Source organism: Diadema setosum, chromosome 14, assembly GCF_964275005.1.
Source record: "Diadema setosum chromosome 14, eeDiaSeto1, whole genome shotgun sequence".
NCBI classification, from domain to species: Eukaryota; Metazoa; Echinodermata; class Echinoidea; order Diadematoida; family Diadematidae; genus Diadema; species Diadema setosum.
Genome location: NC_092698.1, coordinates 27,701,453 through 27,726,451, shown reverse-complemented (window position 1 = coordinate 27,726,451; position 24,999 = coordinate 27,701,453). Strand labels below are relative to the sequence as shown.

The 24,999-nt window shown below is 36.7% G+C and overlaps 1 protein-coding gene across 1 annotated transcript in view; it reads left to right on the top strand.

Moving 5' to 3' along the window:
• The window catches only part of LOC140237394 (uncharacterized), a 52,168-nt gene extending 30,903 nt beyond the window's left edge, over positions 1-21,265 (top strand). The window contains exons 4-14 of the mRNA XM_072317315.1: positions 3,289-3,363; positions 4,562-4,656; positions 8,787-8,951; positions 12,679-12,805; positions 14,124-14,198; positions 15,185-15,315; positions 16,261-16,321; positions 17,668-17,712; positions 18,282-18,338; positions 19,205-19,417; positions 19,841-21,265. Coding sequence (XP_072173416.1) covers positions 3,289-3,363; positions 4,562-4,656; positions 8,787-8,951; positions 12,679-12,805; positions 14,124-14,198; positions 15,185-15,315; positions 16,261-16,321; positions 17,668-17,712; positions 18,282-18,338; positions 19,205-19,417; positions 19,841-19,948 — 1,152 coding nt within the window. The 3' untranslated portion in view covers positions 19,949-21,265. The remainder of the gene's footprint in view (positions 1-3,288; positions 3,364-4,561; positions 4,657-8,786; positions 8,952-12,678; positions 12,806-14,123; positions 14,199-15,184; positions 15,316-16,260; positions 16,322-17,667; positions 17,713-18,281; positions 18,339-19,204; positions 19,418-19,840) is intronic.
• Positions 21,266-24,999: the final 3,734 nt, after the last annotated feature.

Here is a 24,999-nt window from a genome sequence, read left to right as displayed (position 1 = left end):
TAGGGACTTTTTTTCAAGAGTTTGAAAAGCATTCAACCAAGATTGGACTGGAGCCAATATGTAATAGGGTAAGAATATTTAGTTTGATGTCTGTGCTCTGAAGAATGACATTATGTATTATGTTTTTCGAGCTGTCTGTTTACAAGTGCATCCGTCTTGTTCTGTCTGTCTCACATATCATTACACTGACTTTCATAGTTCTGTTTGTTGTATGTATTCCTTAAAGGCATAATTTACCATTTGCAGATGAAACAAGAACCCAGCATTAGAGCTTCAAAATAGTTCTAAAATGTGAGTTAGGGATAGAAACAAGCGGTGTAAAAATTTGAACCAATATGATAGATGTTAAGTATTGTTAAATATACAAAATGTAAACAATAGTTATAATAAAAAAATGTTTCCAGACTAAACTGTCTACAGTTATGGTTTAATGAGAAAGATAGTGATATCTCCTTTATATTTTAGGCTTTATTGCAAAATGTTTGCATGGCAGGATGTTTTGTGATACAACTAACCTACACATACAGTGTATGCATCAAATGTGATATCTTGGAAATCTTTTAAATCACTGCTCCCAAAGGTAGACAGGGCCTTTAAGATCGGATTTTCCTGGCAGCATGATTGATTTTAGATTTTAGTTACAGCATATACCCAGCTGTACATGTACAAAGTAGCTATCAGTAAAACCTGAAAGTTTGAAAATCTTGAGTTCAATTTTTACATTTGTTCCCTTTTGACAGCTTTTATATTGTGTAACATCTATTGTTATAATGACTATTGGCTGCAGTGAATTTCATTGTACAGCCATGCATGCCTGGAGCAAGTCTTTTGATTGAGATGGCTTGTAAATCTGCTTGACATTGAATGTCATCTGAAGGCTACTAGGTGTATGGGTTGCACTATGATGGTGCATACATGTACAGCCATTTATCTAATGATATTTTCATGACTTACATATAGTGTACATGTACATTATGAAATGAACTGGTATTAGATTAAATCTTTTGAGATTTACATTACTGTAGGTAAGTTTTTTGCTTTGAGATTACATGTATGCCGCAGGTCAAGATCAATCTTTTAGAGGTCATAATTTGTGAATGCTGATTTAGGGATGACTTGCAAATTACAATATATCCTCCACCTCATCTTCCAATCGCCAACTTATGATAAAATGATAATAGTTCTACATTCTACCTACAACTGTTCACATTCACCTCTAGCACCCATATTGCAGAATGATAGAGCATTTATGATTGAACATCGGCAAATATACGTGTACATTGTATTGGAGCCAGGCTGAATGCTGCTTCAAATCTTGTACTGATAATAACTTCAATTTGTGTAATGTATTTTGTCTTGGTATGATTTTATCAAAACATTTACAAGTCTAAAAAAAAAAATGTTGACATAACATTGAGCAGATTGTATATATTTCCTCAGCAATTGTTAGAGTAGAGAGCTGAAAATGACTCCTTTTCTAAGTAGCTTGACATGTATATTCATGTTTAAAACTTTACTTTGTAGTCATCAATTAAGCATCTTGTAGGATATAATAATATGTTTCAACAGAAAATTTGCAGTCATACTCAGGCACTGATTTCCACAGCAGATGATACATGAATGTCATTAGATAACATATATTTTAGTGATTTATACATCATGTCAAAATCTTGACTGTCATGTTCTCTTAAACCTGCAGTACTTAATGTAACAGAGTTCATAGAAATGTGATTCTGTATAAAATTTTCTTTAAAAGTCAGAGCAATTTTTGCTTTTTATTCCATAATTATAAGTTACTCACTTCAATAATTAACATGCATTAAGATTGCATTGATTAAATCTTGTGAATTAAAGGTAGACATACAAATGGTGTCTTTACTTCTTTTGTAAAGTAAATGCTTCCTATTCATTCGGCAGAGAAGTACTGTAAAACGTGATATATTCGCGGCATGAATTTTTCGTAAATTGGAGCCGACGGCCTCTTTTGGGGCATGAAATTTTCGCGAACTGCCACTGTCATTCAATGCACATAGTGGAGACACGAACTTTCGCGTGTATTAATTTCGCGAATCTTGGGGGCTCGCGAAATTCGTGAAATTAAAATGCACGCGAACATTCCTCGTTTTACAGTACACTAAAACCCTTGGAAATCTTGGCTGGTAACAGTTTGTGTTTGTGTAGCTTATCAATCCTGACTAAAAATGCTGTGCTAAATGGGCTACATGGTCAGTGAGTGGTCATAATGCAATTGCGTGCCTAATGGAGCAAGGAATGAAATTGTTATATCGCCTGGCACAGTGATATCATGTCAGGTAATGTAATTCCAGATTTTGACTGGCTGCCAATGAGGCTGAAATGGGATGATACACATTTATGTGCCAGGTACAAGGTGACTGTATAATATAACAAATATTGCCTTATCTATTGTTGTACATATATGTACTACTGTAACATTTGACTGTCTCTTTGGAGGTAGAGTTTCCTTCAAGACAGTACATGTAGTTTATTTAAATGCTGTGTGCTTCAGGGAAAATAGAATCTCCTGAGGAAAGTATAACTCCCACAGAGATGTCACATGGTAAATTACGTCTCCAGATATGAGTCTTATTTTTGGTTTGCTCCTAGAATCAATTTGATTCAAGGAATAGTGATCACAGGTGTCCATATACTGTATTTATGTGCATGTAAAGTAATCAGCAGCAAATCAAGGCATGGAGACCTAGCAGAATAAAAGAAAAAAAAACTGTGATATATATTTGTTCAGAGCCATAAATGTCATGTAACGTAGGTTTCCTGTAGCCGTAGCGGTAACAGGACTGTGTGAAAAAGCAAGCTTGCCTTGCCTTAGGAGCCACTACATACCAGCATATTTGCAGTTATTTGTTTAGTATGCATATACATTACATAAACACTGAGCATTGTATACCATGTCAAGTTTTGATGAGTAATGATTCTACGATGCACAGATATCCTAGAATTTATTAGCAGAATTCCTTTACTTTCAGAAATTATGTCAGATCTGGGTAGAAACACAGCACGAATAACAGTATGTGATAACATGGGATCAGGTTATTTTCATCTTCAAACATGAGGAACTTGCAAACAACTTTGTACCCAGTGATTTGATGCTGTGGCAGTCTCAGTCTTCTTCCTCTCTCAGTCTGTCTGTGTGTCAGTCTGTCTGTGTCTCTTTCTGTCTGTCTGTCTGTCTGTCCATCTTTCTCATACTGTAAGTTTTTAATGGGTCTAACAATAGATCTGTGTAATGATATTTTTTTTCCCTTGCAGTACTGGAATATCCTTGCCCTGGATGGTAGCAACTGGCAGAAGGTGGACCTATTCAACTTCCAGACAGATATAGAGGTGAGAAAGATTTTTTTTCCCTCTATAAATTATATTTATTCACTTCCACTCAAATTATACAAAATACATCAATTCTCTTTGGTATTAATGTGTAAACATAAGGGAATAATTCTTTTAAAGATAACTGAAATAATAATTCTTTTTCATGTTTCAATATGACAAATAAAATGGCAATAGTACAGCAATGAGCAAAGGAGAAAAAAATGCAAGTGTATTGTGTCATAAAATAAAACCCAATCCCCCTAACTAAAGATTGCTTCAGTCTAGGTTTGCAGTGAGAATGTATCAATTGTGAATTGATTGTTGAAATGATGAAATATATGTATACACGTTAATGCCTAAGACATGTCTGACGGGTGAAGAAGTCGAAGTGATTGTCTACAGCCTCTGAGATACAATAGGTGTTTAATGTACCTACAACCCTGCAAACCCTGTTATCAATTGTTCAACAATGATTCCATTTAAAAAAGGTCTGAGTAGCATCATGTAATTAGGTGCCAAAATCTTTGATATAATGTGAAATTGAGCTGCAGAAAGAAGAAGAAGTGGCTTTAAGGGATAGTAAAGGCAAAAATCTTTCAAAATCTACTCACATGACAGGTTGTAAACAAAGGCCAATTTGGATTTGGCTAGAGTTTATGAGCATTGTGTTTCTTTTCCCCCATAGATATCTTGGTACTAGCAGCATGATTTAAAATTTTTGGTACGCTTGAGTGTTTTGTCATCCGTTTGAATATCATTATATGGCTCAGTCATCGAAGTTCAACAATTTTCAAAGTTTTGAGATATCACTAGAGATATTTTCATACAAGTGCTTTTCTTTTCTGCATTGTAATTTAACTGCAAATGTGGGAATAGTGTTCGTGCAGTCATTTTGGACAGATGAATGTAAGAAATTCTTCTGAAAAAGATACCATTGAAAGGCGAGTAGTATATTTAAAGAATGATCTTTGAAAGAAAAAAGAATTTAAGTGTTGAAAATTATGAGATATAATATTGTTCCTCTTCGTAAGCTCAGCATTGGTTTAAATACTTGTAATCCTTCCACAGAATTCACTGTCATTCGGTCAAAGTTTGATAGTTTATACACTCATTTCTCTTTTTGCTTGCACATGTCTGACATTGTTCTAGGGCAAGTCACTTTAGATCTTTTCACTGAGCTGACCATTTCACATTTCCTTTTTTTTCCTCCTCCCAGGGGCCAGTTGTGGAGCACATATCAAAGCGCTGTGGTGGTTTCCTGAAGAATCTAAGTTTACATGGATGCAAAAGTGTCACTGATGATGCCTTGAAGTGAGTTGATTTTCTTTTTTCTCAGAGTTCGGAGCTCTTATCAGTTTCACTTCCTAGAAGAGGACGCATACCGTGATAGAGCTTTAGTTTTCTTTTTTGATTTCTTGAGAACAGTGCTTGATACATCTATGTACATTGTAGCTCATCACAGGGGCTGTGTTATGCTTTTAATGGGGGGAGGGGATCTCGATTGTCTGTAGAAACTGTGGGCACAACAGTTTGGTAATCATGGGCCTTTTTTTATATCTTTTTATTTTTTCATTTTTTCATTTTAGGCCAGAAGTGTTTGGAGTGCTGTCATCACATCACAGGATATAAAATGAATAAATGAATAACTAAAAATGTAAAAAATATTAAAAAAAATAAAACAAACTATATTTTGTTTGCTGAAAAAGAAAGAAAGAAAGAAAGCAAATGGTTACGAAGAAAGAATATTTATGGCTGCAGACTGTGCTTTTCACTGCTTTCTGTGTTTGTTTGGCTTTGTACCAAAATGAATATAGTGTAGCTCATGACATGGAGGTGATGTTAACATTATGCTAGATAAACTTCAGTATGTGGAGCACTCTTAATGTTTCATTTGTACCATTACCCTACCCCACATCACATGTTTTGTAACCTGCCTGCAGCCAGTGATTACAGCACATGGTGTTAACCAACATTTATTGCTAACTTTTGAATGGATGTGCTCCACTAATATTTCTGCATTTACTGAACCCACATTTACATGCATATTTGGGGCAAATTCCCCTTTATGTGTGCAATAAATGCACACCCTGCACAATATTCATGGGTCTACCAAACTAACTTTATACAGTGCATCTGTGATACACTGCCTTTTTAGCCCTTAGAGAGCTTTGAATGTTGTGTGCATATAATTATGGTTGTGTAGGAAATAGACCATAGTTTAAAAAAAGAAAAAAAAAAATTGTGCTCCCTGACAGTATGTGCAGTCTTCTTACATCTTTCTGTCAAAAGGAAAAAAACAACAACAACAACCACAAAAACACTCAAAACAAAGAAAAGAAATCACTCACTTTGCAATAGTCCTGTAAGATATCTGGCAACACTACAATCACGTCTTTGGAAAAATGTACCCTATCACTGAAACATTGTCAACAACAGTTGAAATATATTCTGCTCTGGGATGAAAAAGAGAATCCCTTTGACATTTCAAAGGGATTTGACGTGGTCTAGCTGTATGATTATGCATATCAACAAATATTGACAATGAACAACTTTAATTGACAGCCATGACTCGTTTTCAAAGGGCTACAAGTGGTCAGGATACTGTAAGATTAAATGATTACATATGTCATAAACTAGATGTAATTGTCCTTGAGCATGAACTTTGGTAGTAACTCTATATCTACAGAAGATACCATTAGCCAGTATGCCGTGACAGTTTTCACACTGTAGGTTTTTTGGTTGTTTTTTTAATCCATGTATGTATGGGAATTATCACAGAGGTCCATTTAATGATATTACTACCAATGCAGTTAGGTAAGTAAGGTAACATTTAAATCAGCATTTGTTCCATGATTCCAATATTACAGGGCCCATACTATGTGTAACCAAGCATTTTGAGCCCTATTTCATTGCCAAAAATTGAGCCTGAGTACAGAGGGTAATTATCACATCACAGCTCACCTGAGAATTTGGACCGAAGTATGGATGTATTTGAGTCGATTATTGCGGTGACTACTGGAATCCTTCAACCACCAGTGAGTTTTGCCAGTACATCATGGAGGACTGTGCTCTCTGTGCAATAAGTACAGCAAATTCAAACTGAGCATTCATTTTCCATGGAGGGGGCAGAATTTGTGCTCTTGTCATCAGCCACTCAGCATTTCGATCTGTCCATCCTGATATTAATAATCGCAGGAGGGAATAATCTTCAGACTCGAAATATAATTAGCAATGTCAGCTGATGAACAATATTTCAAATGGTATCCTGTACACTTCTATGGAAGAAAACTGCTATTACAAAAAAAAAAAAAAAAAAAAAAAAAAATAGCTTATGTAGCAGTGGAGTAAAAATGCATAGCAAATTGTGATGTGATACCAGGAAAATTATTCCCTGATATATATAATATGGACTGGCCTTGTAGGGGATACGACATTTATTGCCTGAACTAGAAGTGTATTGCCCGAGTCAAAGACGAGGGCACTACAATTCTAGTGAGGGCAATTAATGTCGTATCCCCCGAAAGTTGACAGTCCATATCATTATTATTACCCATTTCAGGCATCTTGAGCAGCAAAATAAATATTACAATGTAAATTTTAACAATTTTCCACTTGGCGCCAGCTTGAGCTCTACACTACACTGCGTGCAGCATCCCTATACACATCTCAGGTACGCAGCGCGCGTATAACAGCTAACTTGCACAGGCGCAGGGATCGTCCCCTATGTTTATGTGTTAACCTATGGGAATTTGCCCTCTGTCACGAAACTCGGGTATGCGGCGCATGTAGAAACAGCAAGGCTCACACGGTAACAGCAATCGTCGTTTAGTTTTACGTGTCAACCTATGGGAATTTGCCCTTCGTCGCAAAATTACTCCGCGAGAAACTGTCATCAACAGCAAATTTTCCTCACTGGGAGCTCAAATGCCCGGATGCTATATTCCCCTCGTTTTTAACACGCAAATCCCATAGGCGTTTGTCAAAGCGGGGAATATGAAAGATTTGCTCCTCTTCTCCCTGCTGGCGCGTAACCCTGCGCGTAAGACAAGGGGAATACAATTTCAAACAACCACAGCTCAGATGCCTGATACGGGTAATAATAAACAATAGTGCAGCCTTGGTATCCTGGTTTCATACCCATATATGTAAGTGTTCTCTACAGTGATCCGTAGTACATTGAATACATACTTTGATGCAGATATTTGATACATGTAGATGGTATTTGCACACTTTCACAAACTCTCAAGAAAGCCTGTGTCTCCATACAATGTACATAATTTTGGCATGAGACCCAGAATTGAGAGTGTGAAGATAGTGGTACCGAGAAGGCTGGTGTGAAATGATGATAATCAAGAAACCACAGGAAGTGTTAAAAGAGTTAACATTTTGAGAGTTAAGTTGTATGCACATCCTTCATCTTGTAGATGTTTATATTACAAAGTATATCCTTACAATGATAGTTCATCCAGTAATATTGCTTTTAAGTGCAGTATAGTAAGTCTGTACTTGCTCAGTCTTCAGCGCTAGTATTTCAATTCATGATTACTACAAATGTAGGTGTAGGCACATTTTAGTGAAAAACAAGTTGTGTGCTGTGATGTGTGTAATGCTAAAATTTTGATGCTTTTTTTTTTCCCCTTGCCTATGTCACCCCTGTTGATGAAGGAGTCTGTGGTAAAAATTGTCATCCAAGTTGATGTTGTCTTTTGTGTATTACATGTAAACCTTCAAGAATAATATACTGTACAAGCTGAAATTTTCGCGTACAGACATTTTCGCGAATTGCTACTAGGAGAACATTTTCACGTGTTGTTAATTTCGCGGTTGCGAGGTCTAACTGTGCTTATCTGTTCGCATGTTGTTATTTTCGCGTGTTGTTCAAAGGCGATTCGCGAAATTCGTGAAAATAAAACCACCGCGAAAATTTCAGCTCGTACAGTATGTCTGTACCTGTCAGACTTTAAGTGCAAACTATGTGCGTGATAATCATTCTGGAGAAAGGGATTAGTTTTCCTTGTTCTAACAATTTGTCTTTTGTAAATCCAGCCCAATTTGCAGAAAAGGGTATTTAAGTATTTTGTAAGCCACAATTATTCAGTTACCATGGTAATGATCAAACTGCTCTTGTTTGCCCGATGCTCACCTACTGCCATGGCAGTCAATGAACCACTATAAAAGTTGTGATTGTTCAGAAGTGCATTAAGAAGTTACCTTTAATTATCTTTATGACAAAATTGTCATTTGAATCTAATTCTCTGAATGTATGCCTATTGAATTGTGAAGTAAATTTACTGATGAAAAAACGTCAATTGGCAAATTTGAATTTCTTCAAAGGTAGCTGTGTCCAACTTCAAATGATTTTATGGATATTTTGCTCAGAGTCTGTATGTGTTGTCACTCATGCTCATTACTCTGTATTTCTGCTCTACTCATATCTGCAGCACATTTGCTGGTAACTGCAAAAATATAGAAGTACTGAACCTAGAAGACTGCAAAAGAATCACAGATAATACAGCGCAGAGTCTAAGTAAATTCAGCAAGAAGCTGAGCCAGCTCAACATGGTGTCCTGTACAGCCATCACAGACAACGCGCTAAAGAGTCTCAGGTGAGATACAAACTGTCATACCATGTACAGTGAGGCATGGCACAACGTAACACAACAACAAAGCAGGGTTGTTGTTGTTTTTTTTTTTTCAGTGTTAACCCATTGAAGACAAGTCCCAAAATACTCAGGCAGGTGTCTATGGGAAATGTGTGTTATACAGTACTCTCCACATAATCGAGTATCGCTTAAACAGGTACTCCGTTTAATTGGGTAGTAATGTCAAAATCAGTTCCAATGCACATTAAAATTACCTGATAATCGGGTTGCCTCTCCGCATAAATGGGTAGATAATTTTCTTCTAATCTAATTTGTACCCACATTTTATCGCAGATATAACACTTTAAAAAATCATGAATGTCAAATTTCCACGCCTAATGGCATTCTCTGCTTAATTTACAAAGAAGACCGATCATTTGGGGAGTGATTAAACATGAAAACACATGTACCAGTACCGACTTGCCACACGTAAACGAACATTACACCTGTAGCTGGCACTCACAATTGCATGGACAGACAAGAGTTGAAGACACTTACGCTCCTCCCTTGCTCCGCAACAACATTCACAATTACGAGAGGTTTGCAACGAAAATCAGGCCATGCACCAGCTCCATAATTTTGCTTTTCCCCTGTCATTTCTCGAAAAGTTAGTGACCGTACGTTCTACGTGACTACTGCATGCAAAGAGACGTGTTCATTTCGGAAAACGCCTGCCTGTTAGCTAGGAGTCTATAGTCAAACGACAAAGTTTTCTGAAGACATATTTGTCCATAAAAAGAGTGTAAATTATTGCTCATGACTGAGCAAGTGTAAGGTATGTAAAATGTGCCATGCAAGCACGCGTGTTAAGCATACAGTGTAGGTGTTTGGTGCAGTGTACAATGCATGCACATTGTGTGTGTGTCAAATGTGAATGAGATGTGTTCTTATGTTAATTGGGTACTGCACTTAATCGGGTAAGAAACGCTCAGCCCGAGCCTACCCGATTATGCGGAGAGTACTGTATCAAAATAAGTCCATCCTCAATGGGTTAAAAAGTCAAGCTCTACTTGAAAAGTATATTTTGTAATTAGAGTTCAGTATTTACTTGAAAATGGAGCTTTCTATTAATCATTGAACAACTATACCGTGGATTTTCATTATAACAGGCAGAATACTGTTTTCCTAAAGTTGGCTTCATTATCAACATAAATGCCAGAGTGAGACACTGCCTAACAGTTTATTTATTACTAGTATTCTCTCTATTTTGAATTTCACTTTCGTCAAGTTTTATAGCTAAAATATTGTATTTTTTTCTGCTGGCTCTGATATCTTTTTGCTGTATTATCTATCCACAGTATTTCTTTTTGTATTGCCTCTTGATTTTGTTAACTAGATAGACAGCAATATCAGTAGAAAGCAGCACTAATCACTCAGTAGTAGGTCCTAAGACATGTAAAGAGTTCCATATCAAAAGAAGCAGAAAATACTGCAAAACATTACAAGAGCTTGGTTCTCATGCCATTGAAACTTACAAAATACATACATTTTTAATCACAAGAAAGGTGTAACTGTAACTTCATGTCTGGATTTGTTAAAGGGGATGGCTAGTAAATGATCAGTGGGAATGCTGGCCGGCCAGGGGATGATTGTTCCAATCCTTGTGGGATTCATTTAAGAATACATTATATATCTATTGTTGTGTGAAAATTATTTGTTCAGAATGGTCTCATATTCAAGTAATGTGCATTTTAATATTTCCAGGTTAGCATGCCTGTACAGTGATGGGGCGATCGTTAACGGGCCATTAACGATCGCCCCGTCACTGTACAAACTTTATTATTATTATGATGAAACCCCTGCCCATGTGCCCTCAGACCTCAGACAGTGCAATGCATCAAAATTATGATACCATTATGTTATGGCAGGGGTGGGGTATGTGTAGTTAGCTTCCAGGAATCTCACCTCTTTTAAAGAGGAAGTCCATACCAAAAATGAATAAACTTTGAAGGAAAGAGAAAAAATTCCCAGTAGAACGTTGCAAAAATGACAGAAATCGGATAAGAAATAAGGAAGATATGACATTTTCAAATTCAAGTTTTTTTTTCCAAAAATGTTAACTTTACCAGTCCTTATGAATATTCAAATGAGAGAGTTGATGATGTAATACCATCACAATTTTTTCATGTATGTTATGTATGAAATTCAGAAAAATTGTTATTATTAGCTTATACTAGTGAAAGCATGTTCTCACACCAAGATATATAGGAGTTAACATAATTTGTTCTTTTTTATTTTGGGTGGTTTTAAGGCAAGTTTATATTCATACAGCTGAAATAGGAGATTTTTGTCATTTCTGTATATGAAATGAATAAAAATTTTTGAGAGAATGACATCGCCAACTTGTTCTTTGAATATTTATGAGGACTGGTCAAGAAATGGTTTTCTGAAAAAATGTGAAATTTCAAAATGTCAAATCTTCCTTATTTCTTATCCCAGTTTTGTCATTTTTGTATCATTCTGTAGGGAATACTTTTTTCTCTCCTTTTTTTTTTTTTTTATTTCATTCGTTTTTGGGGTGGATTTCTCCTTTGATACTCGTGGTGCTCCTGTGGGAATGAAGGGAAGACTGTTCTGTGCTGTCCCCTGGCTGATCTTTCAACTGTATATGCCAAATATTTCTTGAGGTTTTCATTTTTGCGAATTTTGTGAGTAAGGTGCTATTCGCAAATTCAAAAATGCATGAAAATATTTTATACTCTGATCCGACATGAACTTGACGTGCACTCATACATTTCTCTGTTCAGGGTTGTGCTCCACGATTGCGAATTTAACGACTTGCCAAATTGTCGGGAAGTCCGGATTTGCAAAAATTAGACTCGCTAAACATATGCCGTATACAGTATATGATTTGTTATGATGCTGTGATAATGGCCTTTCACTGAAAACATGCATTTTTATGAAGGTGGATTTCACTTATTCACTTTCTAGCCCCTCAGTTTTTTTTTTGTGATCCACTTCATGTTTGTACACATAAATGTCTGTGTCTGGTGTGTGCATCTGTATGTGTGTGTTTGTGTGTGTTCGTGACTCTGTGCAATGACTGGTTGGAACCTTTGTCTCATAACAGAATTTGTTTGTAATAGGGGAAATCCCTATCAACTCTGCTCTTTGAAAGCAGCATATCTACTCTTTATCCACTCATCAACTCGACTCACTCCATCAATCTTAGTGGTTTAGTAGAGATTCATGTTTTTCAAAATTGTTCATTTATAATGTAAATCACAATTCAGAGTTGGCATAGGGCCTGATGTGCCAGGTTTTTCCCTTGTATGTAATGAGCATACTGTCCCTACATGTTAAGGCAATGACATGACCAAGGTGATTATCTACATGTATGTGCTAACATTACACACAGAGACACACACATACACACTTTACATCAAGAAAACAGTGCAGGTGTTATATTAAGAGCAGGAACTTGCCAATGATAACACCATTTTGTGTGCAAGCAACACATTGATATGTATGGCAATTATAAAGGACAGAGAAAGCTATTCCAGCCGTGGTAGGTTCTTGAGAGTTATCCAAACTATCCATAGGGTATTTCACTGTTATGGTGTTGTTACATGTTTGAACAGGTAGTGTGTGCAAAGTTATTGGTCTTGTCAATGTTTTTACTACAAGACTTTGACCTCAGAGCTAAGGATATGAAGTCCACTTCTTTGACAAATTTTTGTTTTCTCTGCAGTGATGGCTGTCATCTTCTTAGTCATCTAAATATTTCATGGTGTGACCAAATTGGCGATAATGGCATTGAGGCCCTTGTCCGTGGGTGTCCAAACATCAAGGTTCTCATCCTCAAAGGTTGTCATGCAGTAAGTTCCATGCTACACACAAATTTTCAACCACGTTTTTTTCAACTTAACAAATTTCAAACTTGACAAATGTCAACTGTTTTTATTTTTTTTTTGTCAGTGTGACATCTAGGCACTGTCTAAAGTAGTATTTGTATCTTTGTTTGTTTGTTTGTTTGTTTGTGTATAACAGATGGTGCTTCCCTGGTAAAATTAGTTGGGGGGGGGGGGGGTGTGCACATTTTTTGCTGTTTTTAATGACCTACATTTCTGGAGATGAGTCTCAGATTTCATTTTAACACAAACTAGAATTTGTCTCATAATGTAATTCTGTGTCAAGAACTGTGATTAGTTATGAATATTTGCGAGCAAAGGCAGAAAGGTATTGAGAAAGTTAGGACTAAAAAAAAATATTTTAAAAGAATGACAGCAGTGGTGCAGTCGGCAGCTCATTATGATGCTGTGAATTCTTTTTATGACTGATTTATCTGCATTTGTACTTTTCATAGAATGTTAATAAAGTAAGTTCATTGGTTTTCTTCCAGGAGGAAATTTACTAAGCTACAAAGGGCATGAAGAATCACATTTCTTCAGATGCAGAATCTATCTTTCGCTCAGAGGAGCTATACCCTGTTTGTATGTTTACTTGCAAAGTACATAGATGCAGAGCTCATGGAGGACATTGGCCATGAGTAAACATCAAAATGACTCATTTAATCCAGCAACGAGTCTGTGAACATTGTATGGTTTGACATGCATCACTAATGAAGCAGAATTGTAAGCGTTCACTTCTCTTCTAGAGATGCACAACACATACCAACAACTTTTCAATGCAAAGCTAACATGATGAAGATCTGACCTGGTTTATAAAATACATCAATTCTAGGCATTGCCTTCATTCTTTGGTACATACAATGTACCATTTTTACATATATGGCAATGCTAGAAAAGAAGTGTGTATGTATTACAGCATGAATTGATATGAAGATTTAAGTTGATAATAACATAACATTGTGATTGTGTAAAGATAGAGCGGTTTGTGTGTTAGAAGGGGATATGGATCAGTTGGGATGTCAGGATTATCAGATGTGGATTGAATATATGAACCTCATTTTTTGTTTCACGCTGCTCATCAGGGGGCCTATGATGACAATTGCTCGCTTCCATTAGTTTTTTGTTATGGTAGAACTAAGTAAAGATATAATATGCTTATGTAATTTATACATATTGTAAGAGTTTCCTTATTTGTCAACAAATTGTCATTTTCATAAATTATTTGCTAATGCAGAATAGCTGATGTTTCTTTGTTTTGTCTTGATTTGCTGTGATCTCTTTACAGACTACAGATGATGGTATCACCCACATAGGCAACCATTGTAAAAATTTAACAACACTCAATGTCCAAGGATGTGCAGTAAGTAAACCGTTGAAAATAGTTGTGAGCGATTTGTCAGCAATTTGTGAGCTAGGTGTAGTTTCAACTGTAAATCTGAATGAAAATATTTCTGACACCTGCTCTGAGATGCCTTGATTGTCAGATGTGAGTCATCATTTAGGTGGTATTTATCAAAACTATTGTTTGACAAATGATGTCTTCAGTATTGCATACATAATAGTAAGTTGTGATTTCAGAGCAATTTAGCCCAATCTCTGTGTTACTCCTGTTTGTGAATAAGATGTAGGGGTAGGCTATTGTATAGCTAGTGATTAGAGGCAATGTTCATGTATGGTTAACGTGAGAAATTTGAGAAATATCTTCAGTTTCAGATTCAAAATGCAACAGTTTAAAGTGAAGGCAATTAAATGTTAAGTGAGCTTTTCTATGGCTCCTTCCAGTTTCTATGATATATTATTTAAAAGTAGCTGTGGAATCTAAATAAGTGTCTCCGATTTCTCCAACAAATAATGATACATTCAACAGTGATGAGTGGATATCAGTATAGTCTCTCTCTTTTTTTTTTCTTTACATTTAACTATATCTGTCTCGTGCTTGATGATGTAAAGATGTGAAGTGTCATATACTCTATGACAATCCATTAAATTCTAAAAGTTGTCAATCACAAGTTTAGTTGAAATGTTATTGCAGAGTAAACCCACTGTAGATTAAAGGCCCTCTGTGCTGATTGCTGTAAAATCAGAAACATTCGAAGCATGATTTTTCTTCTCCCTGGAAATTGCCACTGGCATTCATTCAATGCATTGTGTAGACAAACACTTTTGCATGCATTTTAATTTCATGAATCTTGGCTTGGAAAATTCACAAAGTTTTATGCACACAAAATTCTTTGATTTTACAGTAATGTTCATGTGGACAGTATGTAGGGCTATCGGAATTGACTGTGTGTATTAAAGCAATGTGTGTATGATATAAGCCCTGTGTTTCCTTTCCCCACTATGCAGCTAATAAGTGACGACGGGATGCTTGCACTGGCCAAAGGCTGTCGGACATTACAATCACTCTGTGTGTCCGGCTGTACCCACCTGACTGACCAGACTCTTGGTGCATTCAGTCAATACTGTCACAAACTCAAGTGAGTCACTCTAACCAGGTCACACATTATAAGCCTCATCTGTCTATCTAGTAGCCAAACTTATGAATGTTGTCTAGACAGTTTCATAGGGTAATGGTGGAGATTTTCCAAACTATTTCTTTTCTACATAAATCATAGTTTGATTTAGATATGAGGAGTTTAAATGCAAAAAGTGATATACATCCATTTTCTTCAGTTTGAGATATTTGAGATCATATCTGTTGAAAAACAGAAAATAATTTAGATATAATATGTGGTAATTTTGTGATATCTTCAAAATATTTCTTATTTAATGAGTGCAGTATCATTGAAAGATTTTTTGTTTCTATTTGATGATGACCTTACTTTAACAAACTTAAAAAATTGCTTTTATCTGTTTTTTAATTCAAACTCTTCATATATTTCAAAGCTAATGAATGAAATGTTCGTAATACATGTACTTTGGCGACTGTGACATATTTGATGTTTTCACAAATGCGGAGTTCAATACAGTGATATTGAATGTGGAGTTCCAGACAGTGATATTCATCCTAATTCTTCACTATCTTCATATTCAGCAGCAACTGCATTCAAGGTCTAAAAAACAATTGACCGTGGTCTGTACTTGTGGTCACTGACTATGATATTGAAAGTTCATATTGGTGTCATTCTAAAAGTTTTAGTGTGAACGAAAGATTGTGCTGACGGGCTGCTGTCATTTTGTCACAAATCTCATTTTTCATTGTGGACATCATTAGAGTTACATGAATGGAAGTTATCACACTGGGAATGATTAAGAAAGGCAAGCATTTTCATATGAACATCATTAATTGATGGTGATAATGTGCTCATTATCTGTGTAAGTGAATACTTCTTTGCAGCAAACTGAAACTGAGATCTGCCATTATTTTGATATGTGATACCCTTGCATCCTCACTATAACCTTCCATATCTTCTGGTCCATAGGACACTAGAAGTATCTGGTTGTTCACAGTTCACTGACAGTGGCTTCCAGGCCCTAGCAAGAGTAAGTGTATCAGCACACACTTTACAACAGGATATCTGAAGTCATGTACAAACTGTTGCATGCTTGATCCAGTATGACCTATTTTAGGCTATTCTTTTTACCTTCTTACATTTCTTTTCAGCATACCTGTGCCACCACAATTTCTTATTGTTCATCAGTTGTCATTTTATTGTTAGTCTGCTGTGTATTTGGTACAGTTTTATCTCTCTTAATACTTTTGTTCAGATGTTAATCAAAGTCTTGAAAATCAGTTTTAGGGGTAAGGGATACAAAGTTAAGTCAATTAATCCTTGACCCTTACATTGTACATCCAAAATGTTTGAAGGGTTCTGCCCCGGTCTATCTATGTGCCTTGATGCATGAATACAATCCTGGAAGAAGATCTTTGTTCAGATCACTACTGGCTTGTTCAGAGATATGAATAAAATTTGATGGATCACAGTCATTTTAAGCTGCCTCTATGGAACTATGTAACAATTTACCAGACTATATTAAAAATTTGTTTAATGTGCTTTAAGAAAGCAGGAAAACATTTCTGTTCTGTAAATCTTTGCTTTTTAAGTTGAGAACTCAATGCGAATCTGTACCCATCTACTTGTCACATATTTATTCCTTAGTACATAAAGACTGAAGTGATATGTGCTATATACCATGTAGATAAAGTTGTAGTACGATCCAGTGGTATTACCTAGTAGTCAAATGTCATCTTTTTGCTTCTTCAGATCAGATGGCAGTAATCACCTTTTTGGCTTTCTCTCTCTCAATAGATTTAGAATTCTAATTGAAATTGGCCAATATCATCCTCCGGAATTATGATTGCATAAGTTTTCAAAGCGCTATGTGGCGGGTCTTTTGTAATTTCAAGCAGAACTTTACTTTTCTCTTTCCGAAAGTAGCACAATTTCAAATATTGTGAGTGGCTGCCTTTCCAGGTAATAAATTATGCGTGTTCATGCGGCTCCTTTTAAGGAACAGTTACAATTTCATCACTGACATATCCCTTGTTGAAGCATCACAAGGATGTACGTCGAGTTTGAATCATCGTAAAGCTCAGACGAGTGTCAATCCATGTGGAATATCATAACTGTTCTCTTACTTTGTGTGCCATCCACTTGTTTCAATGACAGTGTTCATGAACAGATCTTATAAAAGACACCTTGTTTAAGTCCTACCCCCATGAATTTGAAGGGAAAAAGAGCCAACATTCATGTCGTCATTGCCTTGATTATAAATGAAAAAGGATCAATAGACAGTCACTTGTTTAGGTCTATTGCAATTTGAAAAATGTACCCATGCAGTGTGAATACTTGTTAATTCACTATGTATGTCTTGTTTGGCAATATCAGACATGTACAGAGCTGGAAAGGATGGACCTAGAAGAGTGTGTTTTGGTAAGTATGAGACAATTGAATATTGAAATTTTGTTGAATTAATATGAGTTGTTTTCATGTATGGATCCTGCCTGTTCAGGAATATGGCAAGTATATAATATTAATATACTAAGATATTTTTTACTACTGCAGACTTATTGTTTTTTGTGCATGCAATATTTATGAACGAATGAGTGTGTAAGACATCTTTATAATCAAAAAAAAAAAAAATTGTTTGCGGTACCTGTCCTTCCCTTTTGTATGTGTGCATTTCTCAATTTTATAACCATTCTGTAGTGTTTACATCATGAGGAAGTTCAGTTTCCAGACCCTTTTGTAGCACAGCTATCTTGGCAAGAAAGCTAATTTGACACATTTTTCCCATTGTGTGATATGGAACCCCAGCATAAAGAAGTATAGTGTAAACTCCCCATGATTTTAATGTTGATTGTTTTTCTAATCTATTGTGTCAAATCAAATCAAACAATACTACCTAAAATTACTTCATTTGCCAGTTACTCTTTTGCAGTGTGAACTTGTGATTAATTTGTTTCTTGGACTATATGTTTGTGCTTTTATCACCTGCGCAGATTACAGACACAACATTAAGTTACCTAGCCCTGGGATGTCAAGTCTTGCAGAAGCTGGTATGTTGATAGGCATCAGATCATTTAGACACCTTTGAGAAAAGGCAGAGCCATTAAATGGGGGGAATTTCACAAAGGTAGTTTAAATCTTATCTTATGGAACATGCAATTTTTGACTGCGTAAAAGCGTATGACACATTGTGCACGCTAACAGACCTCGGAATAATAGCTGCATGGTAGTGCGCATACATATGCAGAATACGCCTATGTTTTGTCTGTTGGATAAATCTAAAGTATTGATTTGATTTAAACTACCTTTGTGAAATTGGGCCAATGTGTTTACATGTGAAAGTGGATACCAAGCCTAACATTTTGTACATACATAGATCTAATTTGAAATGCTTTTTAATCACAGACAAATGTTGGCAAAAGACCGACAGGGTCTCCACAGCCAGTGAGTTTGATGTAATATGAACTGTTAACAGTAATGTGTGTCTTTTATTTCAAGTGATTCAGAGGAAGGATACAATTGTGCTGCTTTGTTTATACCTTCAAGACAGCACAGATGCTCATGAAATGGAAATATGGCAATGTTGTTGGTTTTTTATGTCCATCATATGTTCATCCAGGCATGTGATTTTGTTGTAATTATGAAAAATAATGAAAGCTTTGAGATGACAGTCTTCCATTACATAGCATTAATCAAAAACTGAAGATGAAATTCATGCCCTGCTGAACTGCTTTGATTTTTCTTATTTTTGTATTTTGATTACAGCCATTGTGACAATATTGTGTGTGCCATGTTTCATTGTGCCTTATAGCAGATATTTACAGTGAATTATTGAGAGTTGAGGGAACTGATCCTTGATCCATATATTGGATGAAGTCATTACTAATTTAATCGCTGATTCTTTGCTGATTGTCAGACGCTATCACACTGTGAACTGATCACGGACGAGGGCATCAGGTTCATTGGTACTAGCGCCTGTGCCACAGAGCACCTACAGGTCATTGAACTGGACAACTGTCCCCTCATCACAGACGCCTCACTAGATCACCTGATGGGTTGTCAAGGGCTGCAGCGGATAGAGCTCTATGACTGCCAGCTTATCACACGGGCAGGCATCAGAAGACTTAGAGTGAGTAACTAGTGTGTTGAATTCCTGTTGGCACAGACCAGTCAAAGTCTGTAACATACTTTGACTGGACACCGCACATTGTATCCCGTTGGATGCCACACTTTGTAATTCAGGATACTGTCATACCCAGTGTGTCGAAAGTACTAACACAACTAAATATTCTTGCAGATAGCACTATAAATTACTTCCATTCATTTTTTGTAATCCAGGCTACTGTTCAAAAAAAGAAAAGAAGAATTCAATCAAATTGTAGATATAATAGTTGAATCACCAGGATACCAATTTACATATATTTTGTTAAGTGAGCAGGGATTACCTGAAGACACAGCTATGACTCTGTGCTTTGCAAGTGAATTGATTCTGTCACATTTCTCTTATTATATTTTGTTTATCCTCGTTTGTCCATACACATTTCCGATACAGGCACAGCTGCCGAATGTGAAGGTCCATGCCTACTTTGCACCGGTTACGCCCCCTCCATCAGTGGGTGGAGTCAGACCGCGGTACTGCCGATGCTGTGTTATATTGTAGTGACTGTGAGGCGTCCATGGCTTTGACACAACTCCTTTCTCGAGACACGAGTGCAGATGACTGTAGATGGACGGGTGAAGAAGAAGTTTTGTCGTCACTACACGATGTCTTTTATTCTGAAAACATTGCTCACAGCACCTCTGCAATGCAACCCTTTGATGATGATGTAGACCATTTACAGCGAGTGAGATGCGTTCTCTATTTCCAGAGGAAGCAAGCACTGAGAACACACTGCTTGGAAACTCCAAAGCCTCTTCCTCTCCGTATCATGCACTTAGAAGAGCAGAACATATGGAGTTCTTCAATGCAGACCACAGCTGATGCTGGTTTTTACATATCATTACGTTAAGTAGCCAGTCCACACTAAGGATAAAGCCAGCCAAGCTGTCGATCTTCAAGCCCACCTGGGTGGGAGGCACACAAGCTGATTCTTCACAGAGGGGAGAGGAAAAGCTGTGTGAAACCCATGCAACGTTGAGTCCGTCGTGATGCAATATCCTCTCAATATATATTATAACTGCCTGCGGCCCACATACTAGTCATGCTTTGATAACTGTTGGTATCAGGATCTAATCATGTTGTCTTCACCTGGCATCCAGCAACCTTCTTAAAGGGGTGAATCAAGCAGCCTGTGGCAACTTTTGTGCAAAGGAACATGCCAAGGGTCCCTAATTTCCCTCTTCTACACATTGTACTAACTTTCTCAGAAAGATTAGACTGTTTCACAAGGATGCGACCTTATCAAGACAGAACTAAGGGGTCATATTCTAACTTGTCACTGAATGAGAATGTCTGATGGGGAATAGTATTTAAGATGATTGTGGCAAAAGTTAACCTCAATTGAACTTTTTTAATCCATAGTTAACACTGATTGAGAAGTCACACTAGTAGGAATTGTTAGGTTTGCTATAAGCAACATGCTTTCTACAGGGTTATGGGATGTCATCAGTCACATAAATGTGTAAAATAAATATGAAAGGAAGGTCTTGAATATACTGGGGAATATTGTTCACTTCAGATAGAATATAAGGAGTTGATTATGCTACAGATGTTATACATCATTTGATCACAGCATTTGGTTGCATTCCAAAAGAAAATCCTTCGAAGGAATTCTTTGAATTTGTTTTGCTTGGATAGATGTATTTAACTTCTTGTCTAAACTTTCTGGAAAAAAAAAGGAAACTGTCTACTTTATGTAAGTGTTGTGACAATAGTGTGGCTTTTTCTTTTCTGTTTTGAATAGTACACTGCTTGCAAGTATGTCTTCCTTGTATGAGAGTTTAGGCTAATTGTCACACATGGATAAAGGGGACACTTGCTGATCTCTGATATGAATGCTGTGATTGTAACATCATTGAAGTCCGACATTGGCCCCTGTGTATGCAGGGATGTCTGTTAGAGACCACCTAGTTTGTCACCAGTAAAGATTTCCTGCCATGAATCTGCTTTCCCTCATAACAAACAGTTTAACTCTGTTGCAAGAAGGGTACTTTGTGTGAGGTTGATGGCTGCGCATTTTAAGAGTGGCAGCTTTGTCAACAGCATGTCTCCAGCGCCAATGGCGACGATTCTGATGCCTCGCTTTGTCAACAAACTCTTATTAAGTTAAATCCAAAGTTGAGAACATTTCCTGTGAATGTTATTCACCATCTGGATTCTTCTGATTTGTGATTACAAAGCATTCTCACAGAGCAGTTAATACTACTCAGATGCAGGGATGAGCTCTGGCTAATTCTATCTCTATTAAAATCATCAATGTTCTGAGTCTTGACACAAGATTTCTCCACAGCATATGGTTTGCAGTCGTTAATTTTCATGCAGATGATAAATCTAAAGATAACTTCCGTCTCGTCAGATCGAGGCCTGCACTAGATACACAGGTATCCAACCTCATGCCGTTTGTCGTACATTAGCCATTATTCGGCTCTGTACCATGATGAATCAGTGGGATTGTCTGCTCCAGGTTTCTATGGCAGTGGTAATACTGGATTGGGACTAAAGGGCATCATTGAGTTATCTATATTTCATATGGCTTGTTCCACCATTCATCATCATCATTGTGCAGCTTAAGTGTATGAAGGGTTAAATATTTTTTGTTTTTGATCATGAAAACAATGAAATGTTAGGATGTTCTCGCTACCAAAATGTTTTGAATGCCAACGAACAGTAGTGCCGACTGAGGAGATTGAGAAGGCAACAATCCGTGTAAAATCTACCATAAACACGTACAAACTGCTATTTGAATTACTAACCGGGTGTAAAGAATTATCAGTTGCCCATCATGACATGGGGACAAGACAGATTATGAGACTGTCAGTTTTCAGCTTTAAAAAAAAAAATAAAAATTTCATTCCCAACCCAACTTGATGCCTTTTCCTTCAAACAAAGAAGTTTAGTTTTATGTCCGTGTAATAAGTTCTGTATGCTTTCGTCGCCCACCCCCTCCAACTGAAAAGAAAAATAATCATGACTTCTCTCAATATGCATAGCACAAGTTGTGAACCTAGAGAAATTCCTCTTGTATTATAGTGGCGCACCCCAAACCAAACAACTTTTCATGTCACAGTGGAATAGTTTGTGGACAGAATGGTCAAAACAAAAATAAGAGTTTACTCTTCCATGATTTTCTCATGCATATTAGTCTTACACCTAAGGTTAATTATTTTTTTCCAGATGTATCATGTAAGCAAATGACTCATGTGCACTTAGAATATTTGTAAGTATTCGATTCAAATGTACAAAAGCGGATGGCACATTTAGTTTTTCAAATGTACAGGTGACAGGATGTTGTCATTTGCAATTTTAAGTTTTCCTAGTAAGTCTTAAAAAATGTGAGCGGATGATTGGAAAGGGTTTTGTTATTGGTCTTTGTTTTTGAAACAGTAATTGATCTTAGCAATACTGCATCTTGATAAAGAATGAACTGCTTTCCCTGTGCTTTAAATCTACAAGCACCCTACCCAGAGGATGGAGATTATATGAGTTCATGAAATGAACTCTTCATTTAGTACGACTGTTGCCAGGTTATCTGTTTTGTAAAGAATTTTAAAAGAGTGATAAAATAAATAGAAGCAAATCAATCAAGAACTGAACAAACATCTACACACCTTTGCAGCAAATAATGAGTTTTTCTCATTTTCAAAACTTGCACTGAGATGCAGGTTACTGTCTGTGGAAGTGCTGCATGATAAAGAATCCGTTGTTGACATGTTTTTCAGTTGACTTCCACTGGAGTGGATGCAGTGAACAGTCTTGCTAAGCCTGCCTTAAAGGGATTGTATAGTTGTGGTTGAGCCCTAATTTCAGGTTTCTAAAAATTTTTTTTGGTGAGATAATGAGAAATTTCTTATGAAATATGAAAGAACATGTAATTCCAGGAGGAATTCAACATATATTTGATGAAAATTGGTTTTGAAATGGCAGAGATATCCAAAACAGAGCAATTCTAATAAGTGCGGGACCCACACTTTATTACGATTGCTTTGTTTTACTTTGTTTTTGGATGTTTCAGTCATTCCAAACCCGATTTTCATCAAATAAACTTTGAATTCCTCTTAAAATGGTATGCTCTGTACTATTTCATAAGTGTTTTCTTGGTATCTCGCAAAAAGTTAAAAGCCCAATTCTCATCTCCACCAATACTTTACCATCCCTTTAAAATATGACATTGTAGGGTGAATGGAAATGAGCATCTTACCTAACCAAACTTCATGTTTCCTCTCAAGCTTTCAAGTTTATCCTTGAAGTAGATTAGCTTATGTAATGTGCTCATTAAGATTGCCTGTTGAGCATCTAGATTAATGTCTTAACTACATTCCTGATTGGATAATCACATGAATGTGAAGGCTGCAATTTGTTGAGTTTGTTGAGAATGATGTCTTCATGGCAAGGTCAAGTAATTGGTAGTTGAACCTGAATCGATTATGAAAATATGCAAACTCATGTAATACTGATACTGTGAGAGATATCCTGCATTTTCCATTTCCTCTTTAAAGGTACTATTCATTATTTCAATTCAAATTTACTCTATCCCTCAGTTGGCTGGGATAAACAATATCCTCTCCCATCATATCTCATTAGCTGTGAGTCTGGGCAGTGATTTGCATTAGTCGGTAGCACGTCTGCCTCTCATTCCATTTGACCCGGATTCGATTTTTGTGCCTAGCTGAGCAATGTTGCATGTAAGCATACCGTCCCCTCTAGTAAGAGAGAAAACACTGTCCATCAGATTGGACTTTACATGAAGGTCCCATGTGTTAGTTACTCATGCACGTTAAGATCCCTCTTTGTTCATTCATTGTGCAAAGAGTAGGGTGCCAACCTAGCCCAACCAGACGCTGTGCGAAGCACAGCCTGTCGCTTTTTATACAGCGACTGGGCCGTGTATAGTTAGGTGCCAACCCAGTGAAGTGGTCTACCTACCTTCCCACACCAGAAAAGGGGCTAAGGTGCTGACTCTTTGTGGTTCGCCCCATGTGACTAGCAATAGTCAGCAAACCTTATCATCTCCTGCACATTGTGCTTTACGCAGAAGGAGAAGATTTTGAGTTCTACAGTTATCTCTAGCAAGAGAAATTATGATCAGTTTGTATTCATGGAGAGCTTATTATATTCAGCAAAGTTCAGCCAGCCACCGTACCACCATTCTTCTCTCTTCAGTCAAGGGTTACAACACTGAGATGGAATCCTGGAGATTGAATCTGTGCGTTAGAGGGACATGCGTAGGTCTTCCCAATCCTACTAGTGTTTGTGATGAGAAAGTTTGCTGAGGATGTTGGTAGGAAGGAGTAGCTGTGTTTCATGTTGCTTCATCTGGAGCATCTGTAGTCTCTTACAAGTTTCTGTGATTTTCTTGAGGAGAAGTTCTAAATGGATGCTGATTTGAAGCTCTGCTATTTCCCACTGGAGAGCAGTACATACAATTACTTTCCATCTATCACGGCATTTCGGGTTTGAATTTTCAGATGACCCTTTATTCATATCTGATTTTTTTTTTTTGTTCTTTCTTTTTTTGCATATCACTGTAATTAAATATTCACTGCAATAATTTT